The 15,243-nt window shown below is 40.8% G+C and overlaps 1 protein-coding gene across 1 annotated transcript in view; it reads left to right on the forward strand.

Moving 5' to 3' along the window:
* The window catches only part of cdkal1 (CDK5 regulatory subunit associated protein 1-like 1), a 287,467-nt gene that overhangs the window by 1,311 nt on the left and 270,913 nt on the right, over positions 1-15,243 (forward strand). Inside the window, exons 2-3 of the mRNA XM_049584408.1 lie at positions 1,278-1,441; positions 3,035-3,147. Of these exons, the coding sequence (XP_049440365.1) occupies positions 1,284-1,441; positions 3,035-3,147 (271 nt within the window). The 5' untranslated portion in view covers positions 1,278-1,283. The remainder of the gene's footprint in view (positions 1-1,277; positions 1,442-3,034; positions 3,148-15,243) is intronic.

Here is a 15,243-nt window from a genome sequence, read left to right on the forward strand (position 1 = left end):
CTATCATTGTGCATCTCAGTTTTAGTCATAAGTTTGAATTATGCCAGGTTACTGTATCGTAAGTGTCCCCTTATTATCAAAAATAATGAATTTATATATTGTAGATAACCCACTCTGGGATTCAACCATGGTTTGTTCATACCTGTGTGGTGTTTTACTGTGTTTACGTTTGTTCGTACTTTTATACTCTTAGTTTTTTATTATAGTTCTAGTTTTTATCCTTATCCTCCTTATTGTTGCTGGACTGACAGTCACCAACAAAGTTTCATTGTTGTTGGTTTTTTTTTTTTTTTTTTTAAACAATGACAATAAAGTCTCTTATGCCTTTAGTTTGTCTATAGTGTAGTATGGAGTTGCAGTAATCAATAGAAATTAATGATAATCATTTCAGTGTTTTTTCAAGCAGAAAATGCAACAAAATTCAATGTTTTCAGCTTCTCAGATGTGAAGATTTGTCCTTCTTCCTTTGCGTTTAGGTAACCTTCAGTAAATATCTTTGGGCTTTGGACTGGTGGTCAGACAAAACAGAGCACTTGATGACATTACCTTGGTTATCAGAAAACACTGATGTCCATTTTTCACTGTGCTCTGATGTTTTATTAGCCAAACAACTAATTAATTGACCCACAAAATAATCAACCAACTAATAATTATACACATAAATAATCATTATTTGTACTATGCCAACCTGCTGTGGTGATGTAACATCTTTTCATTTAATTTACCTTTCTCACAGCAGATGTTTTGACTTGTCATAGTAGGAAAAGCAGAGGCCACTAACGATAGCTCTGTTCTATTTTAGTGTCCCAGTGAGAGTTAACAGTGAGGAAGCATGCACAATAACAGGAACCTGAAATCAAAACAGCTTAATGGAATTCAGTCATTATTAATGTGACATGTCAAAATGTTTTGTGTACAAACTGCCTTTCCTGCTCGTAGTTAGTCTGAAGCTTTTCAACATTCATGCTTGCTTTCAGCAGTTCAATGGCACCATCACGTCATACATTATCTTATCCCATTGCCCAAAGTTTTGACATAAACGAAGAGATAATCAATGGAATGACAGTTTGTCAATGTAGTTAACTATTTTCCCATTTGTTTTTTATTTTTTATTCTATTTTATTACATTGCTGTGATTTATGTAATAACAGGGAAAAATGATCTGGCCATCATAAATAATTTTCACCATCCGGGGTCTACCACTGACAGGTCTGCACTATATGTGAGACAGTCCTTATAATAATGCTGTGTTGACCAAGGCTCTGTCTGTTTTTCAGACCATCATGCCGTCCGCCTGTGACTCTCTGATTGAAGATATCGAGGACATGGTGTCCTCTAGTGACCCCACTCCTCACGAGAGACAGTCTGCCAGAAAGAGTATCATACCAAGGTCCAGGAAGAAAAAAGAGCTTCTGAGCCACGAGGAGCTCCAAGCTGACAGGTATGTCAAATGTTTGATATAGTGGTACAGTAGTTCAGCATGTGAGTGAGTTTATTGGGATATTGCCAGCACACAGTGTGTTTTAGGCCGATGGTGGGCAAGTAAATGCTTTATTCCCTGTTAGTCATCTAGAAGTTGTAAAACAAAGAGTCCAAATAACTGCAGCTTTTATAACCAGTCTGTATTCACATCAAAATTTTCAGTTAATCAAATGGATTGTGATACATGTGTGGGATATGTGACTATAATATTTTGGTAGTTCCTTATTAACACTGAATATGTCAGTTTAGTCAAAGAAGTATAAAAGTAAAGCACTGCAGAACTTCATTTTTATAATTGTGCTTCATGCAGCTTTTGTACATACTGTACAGGAGAAGCTGTATACAACATTCAGAACATATCTATGATACAGAACCCATGCCAGGTTTGCCTGCGCATGGCTCTAAACATTGAGATGGCTGAACAGGAGGCTGGCAGCTAAAAGTGCAAACAGTGCTAACAGTTGCAATAGTGCTGACAGAGCTAACCCTGTTATTGTGAGGGTGACCTGGTGGGTGCTTGTTAAGCTTGTGCTGTGATGCCTTTCTGCCACAGTGTGTCAGGATGCGGTTATAAGTGTTAACCATAATAGGAGCACAGTGCAGAGCAATGGCGATTAGCTGGTCAATGGGATACACGCACAGACTCACATGCACTAATATGCACGTGTGGCCGGACCATCTACCACAGCAGATCACAGAGAAGCTCACATTCCCTGCTTGGGACGCCATTACTTGACTATATCTTAACATATCAAATAGTTGTTTGCTGCTTTATTGAGGCTTTGAATATCGTATACAGCTCCTTAATGATTTTTTTTTAATGTGGGAAAGAAGGACAGCAACTTTTCTTTTACAAGTGTAGTTTGATACACTTGGTCCGGACCAAGAAAAAATGATAGTAGTGTTGACTTTTAGTTGTGGTCAGTTTTCATGCGCACACAGTTATGTACCAGGATATGTAAATACAAAGTCATAAGGGCTGACAGGTAGCTCATTCATTGGGCAGTTATGGTGACTGCCATCTTGTATCATCAGCACTACATGGATCTGTTGGGGGAATCTGTGAGAGTCAGCAAGTTATACAGTGTTTTACTGCTGCTTGTTTATATTTAACTTCTTTAGTGACACAAAGATCTCATGAAGAAAGAACAGATTGTGACCACTGGACCTCACATGTCATGAATAATGATGGAAAAGTAAAAACAGGACACAAGAGGCTTCTCAAAGTAATATTACAGAGTTCAAATTATTTTATTTTATTAAAATTTTAGATAAACTATTTTAGATTATTTTCACTTTTCAGGGAAAATCCCAAATGTGATATCACAGCCACTATCACAAAATCCTGTGATTTGTCTGCTTTGCATTCATATTACAAACAGATCACTCCAGAGCCTGCACGGAGGCGGGCTCAGTCTCGGTCTCAGTCTCAGTCTAAAGTTGATTTTTTGGTCACTGTTTTGTAGCAGATTCATAAAACAACATTAGCTTTAGATTTTATTTTTTTGTTTTCATCTCAATAAGAACACATTTGATTTTTGTTCATTTTCAGTGTGATCCCTGGCACCCAAAAAATCTGGATGAAAACGTGGGGCTGCAGTCATAACAACTCAGATGGAGAGTACATGGCCGGACAGCTAGCTGCCAGCGGATACAAGATGACAGGTAAGAGATTTAATTGTGGTGGTTTATAATAAGGAAGTCAGTGAATAATAACACAAATCAGAATAACAACACCAAATATTCTTAGAATAATACTAAGAGGGAAGGGTGGATATACTTCAGACTGATGGACTGAAGGTAAGTGAATGAGGGAACAGCTTGAATGATAGAACTGTGTAGTCATTTTTGTATTAAATCTTTTTTGTATCAGATGTCATTATTACTATTAAACACAAGGGGGCAGTCTTGCTTTAAAAGTAAGCTATATCTTGTGCGTTATTCCAGTGGGAGATGTTGAATTGAGCTTTAGGCTGTGTGCTGCCCTCAACAAACTCAACCAAACAAATGAGTGTGGTTAAAAATACTTAATGTGAGGGTGTGGATGATGTTTGAAATCCAATCCTTATAAACTAGGAGGAATTCTTCCCGTACTTGAGAGGAAAGGTTCAAGACGTCCACTGAGAACCAGTCTTACCTGAGAGGATTGATGATATGGTGCAGTTGAGATACTGATACATTTGGGAACAACAATAGACTATAGTGTGACTGCATGCCACCATGGCTGGTTAACACATAAAGCTGACAAGCATCTTTTACATCTTACTTTTCAACTAGACACATTAAGCAGAATATGACTTAAGTAGGTGCCTGGCTTTTTTTCCTGCAAAACTGTATCAAGCGCCTTTGGCTTTCACAGTGCAGAGTACAAATACATTTGCTGGTATCTGATAACTGAACTTATACGGTCATTCATGAGGCTTTTTTTTATGTTGATGCAGTACCAGTATGCATCTAGTTTTCACCAGTGGGGTTTAGCTGACACATAGCAACAGGAAGGAAGAGTGCAGCCAACTAGGTCCTCAAGTAACAAAGGACCAAATGTGAAAATTCCACTTGGCAACACTTGCGGACTTACTGGTAGAGTCTGCTCTCTATTCAAGAACCAAGCCAAAGCCTTCTTGTAGTGTGTGCAAATATACAGTAGGCTGTTCTTTCATCCATTCTGTAAAGCCTGGTGAAGGCCCTGTGCCAAAACGTGTTGGTGTTTGTCAGATAGTGTAACGGAGTTGTTATTTCACATATTCAAGAATCTTTGTTGTTTTTACTTCAGGAGATGGATGTTTTAAGCCTTTACATATACACTGATTGTCACATTGTTGAATCTAGTGGAAACAGTTCTATGTAAATATTGAAAAAGGAGAATCTGCTCCCTTAATTAAGTCATCACAGCAGTCAATGTGTATTATTACAGATATTAACATTGTTTTATCAAAGGGATAATGATATTTAAAATACAACAAGTCCTTCAAGTTAAACGGCACAATATATTTTCTGATCTGATGCAGGGCGCCGTCATTTGCCAGTGCCTTCCGAAACCATTAGCAGTAACTGATTGGAAAATAAATCTGCTCTATAACCTGACATTGCTATAGTTATTAGTTAACACTTTGTTAGGCCAAAACAACTTGGTAAGGAAGAGAGAGACACTGGTCTGAGTTAAATTACTACTTTGCCTTGGTTAGGAGATGTTCTCTATCATTTTTAGGTCATCAGGAGTTTAAACGTTTTGTCCTGACAGATTTATGCGTCTGAAAATGCATCATTGTTGACAGGTCTCAGATTGTTGAAAAAAAATTTGACTTGAACTTTAGTGCTACCCTTCATCTTAAGTTTGCATGTCTTTTGCATGGGGGCCAGACATATTATAGCCTAAATTACCAGAGGTCTTTCATGTGGCATTAACTGTGTGTGTGTGTGTGTGTGTGTGTGTGTGTGTGTGTGTGTGTGTGTGTGTGTGCGCGTGCGTGCGTGCACAGGTGAGAGAGACTGACAGACAAAGCAGGGTGTGACAAAGATAGATGATCTATGTTATTTCTGCATGTCTGTGTTGGGTTGTCAGTTGAAAATGATCTTAAGATAGTCAAACAGTTTCCCTGTGTTTGCGTACGTGTGTGTGATCCCATGTGTGTAATGAAGAACACAAAGTTCTTTTGCCAAGTTACGTGTGATTAGTTGTTTAGTGCCTATATGTGTGCAGAGTGAGTGTTTATATTGCATTATGTGTCTTTCTTTGCGCACTAGCTCTTCTCATCTGTGTGTGTATGAGGGAGACACACACACACACACACACACACATGCACACACACACACACACACACACACACACACACACAGAAGAAGAGAGAGTTAATATTAACCCCTCGGGCATTTCTCTCACCATGGGGTCTCCACAGCCATAGAGGGACATTAATCACACACTTCAAAAATGCAGATGTACTCTCTCACTCTCTTGCTCACACACACACACACACACACACACACACACACACACACACACACACGAAACACAATTTACTCATGAACACAGGCCAATGGTTTCCCCCTCATCTGGTAGTTTAGACCCTTGATCTCTTTATCTTTTCCACCTTTCTTTGTTTTAAACGTTCTCTCTGTCCCTTGAGCGAGGGCATACACATCCAAACCAGGGCTGCGTATCGGCAAGATGGCAGTGTTGATTGGATTTTAAGACACACCACAATATGCATAAAATCTGAGTCAAAAAAGCTCACTTTTTACGGAGTCAGAACAGTGGGATCTGCATTTATATTTATCACTGTCCCTGTAAAACACCAGTGATATGCTGTTATGCTGGAGTGGAAGAGTCACCTGCATTTATATTTGTCACAATCCCTGTAACACGTTAGCGATATGTTGTTTCCTAGGTTTCGAGTCATAAGGCTAAGATAGATTTTAACACTGCTCTGTGGCATTCAGGGATTTGAACACAACACAAAATAAACCACTGCTAGGAATCTTTGTGTGTAAACCATTAATTAAAAACTGACACTGTTTTTGAGAGTCAGTGCAGTGTCACAAAACATAATGTCGCGATACTCAGGTGTATTGATATTTTCTTACACCCCTAGATACAACCTGTGTCACTTGACACTAGAGAAGAGCCTGTGTTAAAGCTTGATATTCAGTGTGCTAATTATCTTACACTATATCTGTTTCTATAATGTCATTCAGTGTAGCAGTGGTAATTGTCTCACAGGATGTGAGTGTAGCGAATACCTGTTTATAGTTATAGAGTTGTTTTGTATTCCCATCATGATGTCTGTATGAGAAATATCTGCCTGTGTCAGAATATGATTACAGTACTGCGGCTTCTTTGGTTGTCTGAAGGTCCTCAGCAGATAAAGACACATTTCAAGTTGGTGTAATGGAATCCACTTTGAGGTAATAAGGTTAAAACATGCTGTTATGGATATTGAATTTTTCTTATCTCTGGATTAGGTTTGTTTTTGTGTCCTTTTCTTCTCCTTAAAGTAGGGCCGTGCAGTGACCACACAGAGAGCCTGGTTCCAGTGTTCAGATAATATTACTGCAGTTTAATTCCATTACCTTTCAGCTCAGTAGAAGTACTCGCAAATAGTGGTATGAATATCTGTGCTCATAGAAAAGTCGTTCCTCTCACCGTTATCTACAATTTAATAAGAAATTTACAACAAATAAGTGTGTTCTGTGTGGGCGTCTTTGGCAGCCATCATTCCTCAAGACACTAAAACGAAAAGGTGATGGGTCAAAAGAAAAATGGGTCACCAGTTCAGTAGTTTTTAATGGCTCTCAGGTTGTCTTTGCATGTCATTTGCATGACTCCATCCGTTTGCAAGAGGGTGTGATCATGTTTCATGTTTGGTTTGGACCTTGTTTACCTGCCTCTGCTTGTAAGTGTGTGTCGACCTTGCTGACACAAGGAAGAGTTTGTTCTGTGACTGACACTGCTCTGACGAGGTGCTGCAGTCTTTGACTATCTGTGTGTGTGTGTGTGTGTGTGTGTGTGTGTATTGCTCTTCACACTTGGTTGTATCCAGGTTGTGAGCTTACCACAGTTATAACAACATGATCACTGCTCACACAGGTTAAAGTTATGGCTCGGTAAATGTGAATGTAATGAAGCGCCTTCACAAGCATACATGTTTTATTAGTAGCTTGTCTGTTTGTGTGTCTGCGTGTGTCCTTCAGGTAACAGCTTAGCAAAAGCACAGTCCTCTTGTTATTTACCACTTCAGTTGATATGGTTTTATCCCACTACGTAGCTGAGAGATGCCTATACTCTTCACATTTGAAGCCTCAGAATATTCTCCCTGTCTCTCCCTCTCCTTCAGCCTTGTTGTCTCTGTCTCTCTCACACACACTCCCCTCTCAACAAAGTACTTTAAAGGTCAGTGTCTCACTGTTAAAGCCAAAGGATTAGTTTGGTTTCTGTCTCCCTCTTCTACGCTTTTTATCTGTCCTTTCTGTTTTTTTGCATCTTTGTCTCTTCTGTCTCTCCTCCTGCATCACTTTGTCTTTCTATCGCCCCCTTTCCTTCTTTGAGCGTGTGTGTTTTTACACATTGTTTTTCACTGTGAGATTGTTGGAAGGAGAAATTGCCTGTCATGGCCAGAATCAGGGGAGATTACACTCAGGAGAGTCGGTGATTGTTTTGATTGGTGTAGTATGGAATGCAATGCAATTGTCTTGAATGGCATGAAATTGTTGGGAGAGCATCGGAGAGAGTGGAATAGTCTGGAATGACAAGGACTGAATTGGGCTTCTGAAGGATGTGGTGTCTCGTCTTCTGCCAGACTGAACGTGAGGAATTCGAGCAGGTATTATTTGTGAGTCGGAATGTTATGCCTTTCATATGACGATATATCTGTAGTGTCTGTCGCACACATCCGCAGTGTTGATCCGCAGAGTTTAATGAAGAGAGTTTGGACAAAGACAGCTTCCACTTCTCTGAAAACATGACATCACCCTCTCTCCCTCCCTCTCTCTCATCTTTCCTGCCTGTTTTCTCTCTTTCACACCCCCTGCCCTCCCCTGTCCCTCTTTCGTCTCCTTCTAACTCTTTCTTTCTTTCCCAAACTATGACATCACCTGGTGTGAGGCGTAGTAGCAGTTCCTGTGTAGGCCTCTAGGTGGCAGCCTTGGCTCATTGGAAGTTGAAAGAGTGCTTCTCTGCAATATCAGGATGAGGTCATACTTCTGAAAAAAACACACTCTGTATTCTCATTCATAGTTTCAAAAGTTGTTACTTTCAGCCCCTGAAGGCAACACAGGATCTTATGTGATGATGTTAATACAATGAAGCCCGTTCTTTGATAACACTGTTATTAACCTGAAATCAATATAATGTAATACTGTATGATGTCATGTAGACTTTTACATAACAAGAGCCTTGGTGATTAAGATTGAATATAAAGTGGATGCATGTTAAAAAGACTGGTGACTGGAGAGCATCTTGGCATGTGCATACAGTAATTTTTCAATAAAATATGTAGGTATTTTATTACCTCAAATGTTAATTCACTCGGTGCTCACCAGTGCAGCAAGAAGGCTACATTTATTAAGTCATAGAAAATTTTAAATATTAGATATTTTGTAATTCTGGCCAATCTGAGAGGAAAATGTCTGCCCTTACTCCCCTGAATTTTTGTCTTGTTTAATTTAACTTCAGTGAAACAACAACCTGTGTCACCTCTCTCTGCTTTCATTGTCTCCATTCTCCTTCGACTGCCTGCACTTGTTCACCCTGGCTCGAGTTGCTGTTCTTCCGTACAACCAAAGAGGGCACTGTTCACCCATGATAGTACACAAATGAACCACATTGAGCAGCAGAGCAGTCTGCCAAAAAGTGACTTCATAGAAAGGCGTGTATACTCACATATGGGCCTGCACACACGCACATGCACACCCACGCGCACATTAACACACACACACACACACACTCACTCGCACACCCTTCATGGAAAGTCACACCAGGATATTTTGATTGTTTTTGGCTGCTCCCCTCCCCTCCCAGTGTCCTCTCTGCCAGCCAGCCAGCCAGCCAGCCACACACACACGCAGCACTTCAGTTATGATTTTACATACCGGTTAGGCAAAATTACTCCCCAGCACACAATGTCAGCCAAATGAGGCGTTTTCAGTTCCTGGTTTGGATACAGACGGTTGGAGGATATGGGTTTCAGAGAGAGGGTGTGAGCTGTTTTGATAAAGTGATATGAGGGCTTTATTGATCAGCAAGTATTACAGGTGTTGCTGTGGATAGAAATTACCGGAGGTGTCGCATACAGTCTGATTTTTATTGGGCAGTTTTTAGATAATGAATTGCTTTGAAATTATGATTTTAGTAAAATGCGTTATTGGCTCTGATGGAAAGCTAGATGGATAAGCAGGTGTTACAACGGTTTCATCACTATATGCATTTTGTGTCTATTTGAAATGAAGCACTTGCTGATGTATACATGGCAGGAAAGAAAATCATTCAGCATATTTATAACTTTGATATAAACTTACTGGCATTTTACTGTTATAAAGAGTGTGGGACATTTGCAGGCAATTAATTTCCTTCGTTTTGTCCAATTTTACAAACATTTTCCAGGATATTTGTTATTAATATTTAGAAATTTAGGTTGAAACATAGTTGAACTGTTCTGATCCAGCTCACACTGCGTTTGAGTTACAAGCGCTTCTACTGCTCTGTGTGACTGTATTACATCACTGTAGAGTATTCTCACTCCGAGTGTGAGTGTACCTTGCATACATGCCGTCTCATTCATAAAACGGAGTGTGTGAGGACCTTCTGATTGGCTGACTGTGTGCTACGCAACATTACACGCCGCAATGTTAAAGCCAATGAAAACTTACAATGTTCTCTCTGACTCCACCTCTCATATTTATACACACACACACACACACACACGTTAGCGCAGACATCCAGCTCACACACACAGTTACTCTTCTCACACACAGTTGCAGATGTAGTGGGAATAGATATTGTATAGGGAAAGTGTGTGAGCGACAGTTCAGTTTTTCGACAGCCGTCGCTCTGCAAGATTACACATATCGCCTGGTCTGCGTACGCGTGTGAGAGAGACTCTGCATGCTCGCTCTGTCTATCCACTATCTCGCAACTATGTGTGTCAGACAGTCCCACTTTGCTGATTGAGAGAAGGGAAAGAGGTGAAAAAGAGTGAACAGGGAAAGCGATGTAAGGAAATACGAGAGGAAGAGTCAGCGGGGAAGGGAGGAGGGTGCTGGGATGAAGGGTGCAGCCGAGAGATACAGATGCACTTGAAGCCAAAATCAGCCGAAGTGATGGTCGGAAAAAGGGAGGCGAACAGGGAGGGTGACATGCTGCCAGGAAAAAACCAACTAGTCTCTGGCAAATCTGCAGAAATGGAGAGGTGGATAGATGGAGGAATAGCAGAGCGGATAAAGGTAAAGAGACAAGAGGGGGAGTGGATTATAGAATGAGATACACAGGGGAGACGCAAGGAAAAGATAAAAGGAGGTTAAGCAAATCAGGACTGGTAGTTGCCAGCCGTTGATACAGATATGAATCACGTGACATAGTAGCAAGAAAAATATAACAATTACTAGAAACTGAATAAACATGGGACGAGAAACAGACATTTTCATCACTGCATGTATGCTTGAATTGAATATATTGAATGTAATACCCTCAAGGTCAGAACAAACATTTGACAGGTAGACAGGCAGTTAATATGTAAATATGGATATGTAAATAGTAGTATGGCGATGTGAGGGTTAGACAATTTTGAATATTGAAGTTGTCATTTGGCAAAACAGGTGTCTTTATGTATGGGGATTTTGCAGTCACAAAACAACTACTGAATGACATTTGTGTTTTACTATCTCACTACACTACTGAGCACACACTCGTCCAGATTTCTCCTTTGTCATTAGTTCAAGATCCACATAGTTAAATATATTCAGCGTCATACTTGTGTTTGGCCACACTGTCGATCTAGTTCGCTGTCTATGTCAAGTAGCTCTCCAATAGTCACTCACTCTACAGCAGGAAATGGCACTTTAAAATAAAAGCTATGTGCCAGAAATTCACTCTACTTTTTTACAAACTTGACACATTTAAAAGTCACCTGTGCTCCATTCAGAGCTAACAATCTGAATCTAATCCTATACTGTTGCACAGGACTGATAATTGTTGTGTTTATGTCTGTGTGGCTTTGAATTGGAAATAGACAGCTTTTTAGCTCCCCCCTTCCCCAGTGTTTCCAAGTGATGTTACTGTTGGTGCCGCCGTCGCAAAGACAACCGTAACAGTTTCCGTTATCCTCAGAACCTAGCCACAACCAACAACACAAGACACACCGCATTTTGTTTTTCACAGTGACTTTGGTTGTTTTACCTTCCACTATTTCCGCCACTGGGGATGGTAACGGGCAAATAACTTACACCGATACTCTTTGGTAACTGAGGCTAGCTTCCGGGAAAACAAAAGGCTATCCTCTTCCTGTTTGGTTGCACAGTAGTTGATGCGTTTCCTGTGTGCAGTAAATTGAGCTTTCATTTTCCTGGGAGATCGTACCTGGTGGTAGACAGAATTGCATAGTGCTGCGAGGCTCATAGAGAACCAGTCTAAATGCAGATGGTGTCATTATTTTATAGCCATTACATTGGGCAATCAACATTTACGTTATAAGTTAAAGCAAAAAAATACTCTGCTTTCACTTCGACAGAGCAATACTGTTGAACTGATAATGGGAAAGCCCTCTCCCATCTCTGCAAAAAACGTGCGCACACACACACACACACACACACACACACACACACACACACACACACACACACACACACACAGTTTCCAAGGCTTTGAATTCATCTAAGGTCCCTACAAATAGACCCATGAGTCTAGGCAGTCAAGTGTAACCATTTAGAGGCCAGAAGATTAGAGTGATCCCAAGTCGTGTGTGTGTGTGTGTGTGCGTGTGTGTGTGTGTGTGTGTGTGTGTGTGTTGATGATCCTACAAGGTGACCCACGTGTAGGCAGCACCCAGTAACCATTCAGAGGCCATGGGATTAGGGACCCCAGCCATTCGTGCCTTAAGATTCCCTTGAGAGAACAACAGATAGAGGAGGAGAGAGAAAATGGGATAACCTGAGGAAAGGAGGATCTGTGGTCAGTCTAATCCATTGATTACTCTAAGGAAAGGAATTTTGACGGCATCACAAACCGTCCTAAGGAGAACAACCATTGCTATAAAAAAAAAAAAGAAAGAAAGAAAAACATCATGGGAGTCGTAAACTACAGAATCAGTCTAAGGGATTTATTTGTGTCATCCTGTTGAGCATCTTTTTAGCCACATTACTAATTGAGCCTGTAGTAAATAAGTAAATAGTTTACGTGATGCCTTACACCACATGCCTACTTGTGATTGTAAGGGACCGCAGGAGGGAAACGAGGATTATTCTTCCCTGGCACTCATTTCTCCAAGGATAGGAAGATCTCCCTTATTGCTAGTAGCACTTCCCATATGTGAGCTTTAGGAGCAAGGAAGGAAAATTACAGCTGACTGAAAGAGAGACCACTCCCTGCTCCTCTGAGAAATAGCAAAAAACAGAACAAATTGATTCCCCAAAGGGCGGTGATATCTCAGCCTTGTTTCTCAAACCAGAAAGACGCAGGAAAGGTAGGAGGGAAAGAAAAATGGACACAAGAATCACTGCTCCAGTCTCTGCTGTCCATTTGTTCATTCGCACTTTCATTTCTCTGATGAAGAAAGCTAGAGATAAATGAAGGGAGAAGCTGGATAGGAGTTTCCTTTGCTGCTTCTCTCAAGAGGAAGGAAGCATATTCCCTATTCCCAGCAGAAGCCAGCCAGCCAGCCAGTCAACCCCCTGTTATCCCAGGAATACCGCCTGCATTCCACAGGGATTGGGAATACCCTGAAGGGATATAATGGGAATATCATGGAGGGGCTGTGAGTAATGGGATAAGGCAAAGAGCCAAGGGAACGGATTCGGGGGTGGAGGGGATTGAGGAAGAAAGGGACTAGGAAACAAGGAAGATAGGAGCGTGTCTGGAGAGGGGATGACGGGTGAAGCCAGGTTTTGCTCGCATCCAAAGTGTTGAGCCTTATATGAGAGCAGGGAGACAACACATACTGGCAGAAGAGATGGCCTAATGGCCAAAAAATTAAAGCCAGTGGTCTGCAGATTGACAGTTCAAATCTCAGACCAGCATGTCCACACTGTGTAGGAGATGAAGTCATGCCTTCCCTACGCTTCAACATGTTGCATCAGGTGCCATTTAACAAGGCATTTAACCCCCAGCGTCTCAACTTGAGCTGCTCAGTGGGCAACGTGACATGCCTGTGGATTTGTTGGGCAGCTCCCAGTTGTGAATATGTCACCCACTCTTCAGTGCCCCTGTCTTGCCAGTTCATATAATACAAATGCTTTCTTGTTTTCTTGGGCAACTGGAATGCCTAAAAGTTGAGACTTCTTGTCAACAGAATTGGATGTGTCCCACTAATTTAGAGCAAGTCCCACACAAACTTTCTTGCTATGTTGAATACTCAAAAGTGCACACAATCTGTGGCTGAAAATAGTCCCCAGTAACTACAGTGTTGCTAAAAACTGCTATGCCCAGTTGTTTTATAAAATTATCAAGCTGTTTTTAGAGTGAAAGCATGCTAAAGCTCCTCCATACCATTAGTACACCTACACAGATGTTTTTACTCACATTGCTTGATTGGACCTTTGCTCAGGACTTTGTACTTTGGACTTTGCTCAGGGCATGCACAAATCCAGCAAACTTCAAACTTGCAAGAGGTCTAATCAGCCATAGTAATTAGAAACACCTGCATATGTGTGCTCGGCCTGTAAAGATTTGTGTCTTCAGTAGGAACAAACGGGAAATGCATTGTGTTTTTCCTTTTATGGGATGTGTTGCCTGCAAGAAAAATATCACCAGATGAAGTTATGAGGAAAATCTCTGATGTGCGATAACACTTCAATATTAGGATAAATTACAAATATTGAAGTGTGCATATTAGCTATACACTGTGTGCACAATTATTAGGCAAGTTGTATTTATGAGGATTAATTTTATTATTGAACAACTACAGTGCTCTTGGTCAATCCAAAATGTTAATAAACCTCAAACTTGAATATTTAAGAAAGTAAAAGTGAGGTTTTGGCTTTCTTAGGAGAAAATCCATGTGTGCACAATTATTGGACAACTATTAGTGTGCAGAATTATTATGCAACTAAATGAAAAATGAAAATTTTCACATCTCACTTGTTTATTTTCATCTATTAAAGTGAGAATAATAAACAAACAACTCAAAATCTACAAACATACATTTCTGACATTTCAAAAAAAAAATTCAGTGACCAATATAGCCACCCTTCTTTTCAATAATGGTCATAAGCCTTCCATTCATGGAGTCTGTCAGTTTCTTGATCTGTTGACGATCAACTTTTTGTGCAGCAACAACCACAGCCTCCCAGACACTGTTCAGAGAGGTGTACTGTTTTCCTTCCCTGTAAATCTCCCGTTTAAGAAGGGCCCACAAGTTCTCAATAGGGTTTAGGTCAGGTGAGGAAGGGGGCCATGTCATTATTTTTTCATCTTTAAGGCCTTTACTGGCGAGCCACACAGTGGAGTACTACGACGCATGCGATGTAGCATTGTCCTCCATAAAAATAAAGGTCCTCTTGAAAGATGCAGACTTTTTCCTGTACCACTGCTTGAAGAAAGTGTCTTCTAAAAACTGGCAGTAGGTTTGGGAGTTCATTTTGAGTCCATCTTGAACCGAAAAGGTCCAACTAGCTCATCTTTAATAATACCAGCCCATACCAGTACCCCACCTCCACCTTGCTGGCGTCTGAGTCGAAGTGGAGCTCTGTGCCCATTACTGATCCAGCCACGGGCCCATCCATCTGGTCCGTCAAGAGTCACTCTCATCTCATCAGTCCATAAAACCTTTGAAAAATCTGTCTTCAGGTATTTCTTGGCCCAGTCTTGACGTTTCAACTTATGTGTCTTGTTCAGTGGTGGTCGGGTTTCAGCCTTCCTTACCTTGGCCATGTCTCTGAGCACTGAACACCTTGTACTTCTGGGCACTCCAGGTAGGTTGCAGTTCTGGAATATCACAGCGCTGGAGGATAATGGGTTCCTGGTAGCTTTATGTTTGATTCTTCTCAAATCTTTTGCAGTTAATTTGTGTCTTTTTTTCTCAACACGTTTCTTGCGACACTGTTGGCTATTTGCAACAA

Source organism: Epinephelus fuscoguttatus, linkage group LG8 (assembly GCF_011397635.1).
Source record: "Epinephelus fuscoguttatus linkage group LG8, E.fuscoguttatus.final_Chr_v1".
In the NCBI taxonomy this organism is placed as follows: domain Eukaryota; kingdom Metazoa; phylum Chordata; class Actinopteri; order Perciformes; family Serranidae; genus Epinephelus; species Epinephelus fuscoguttatus.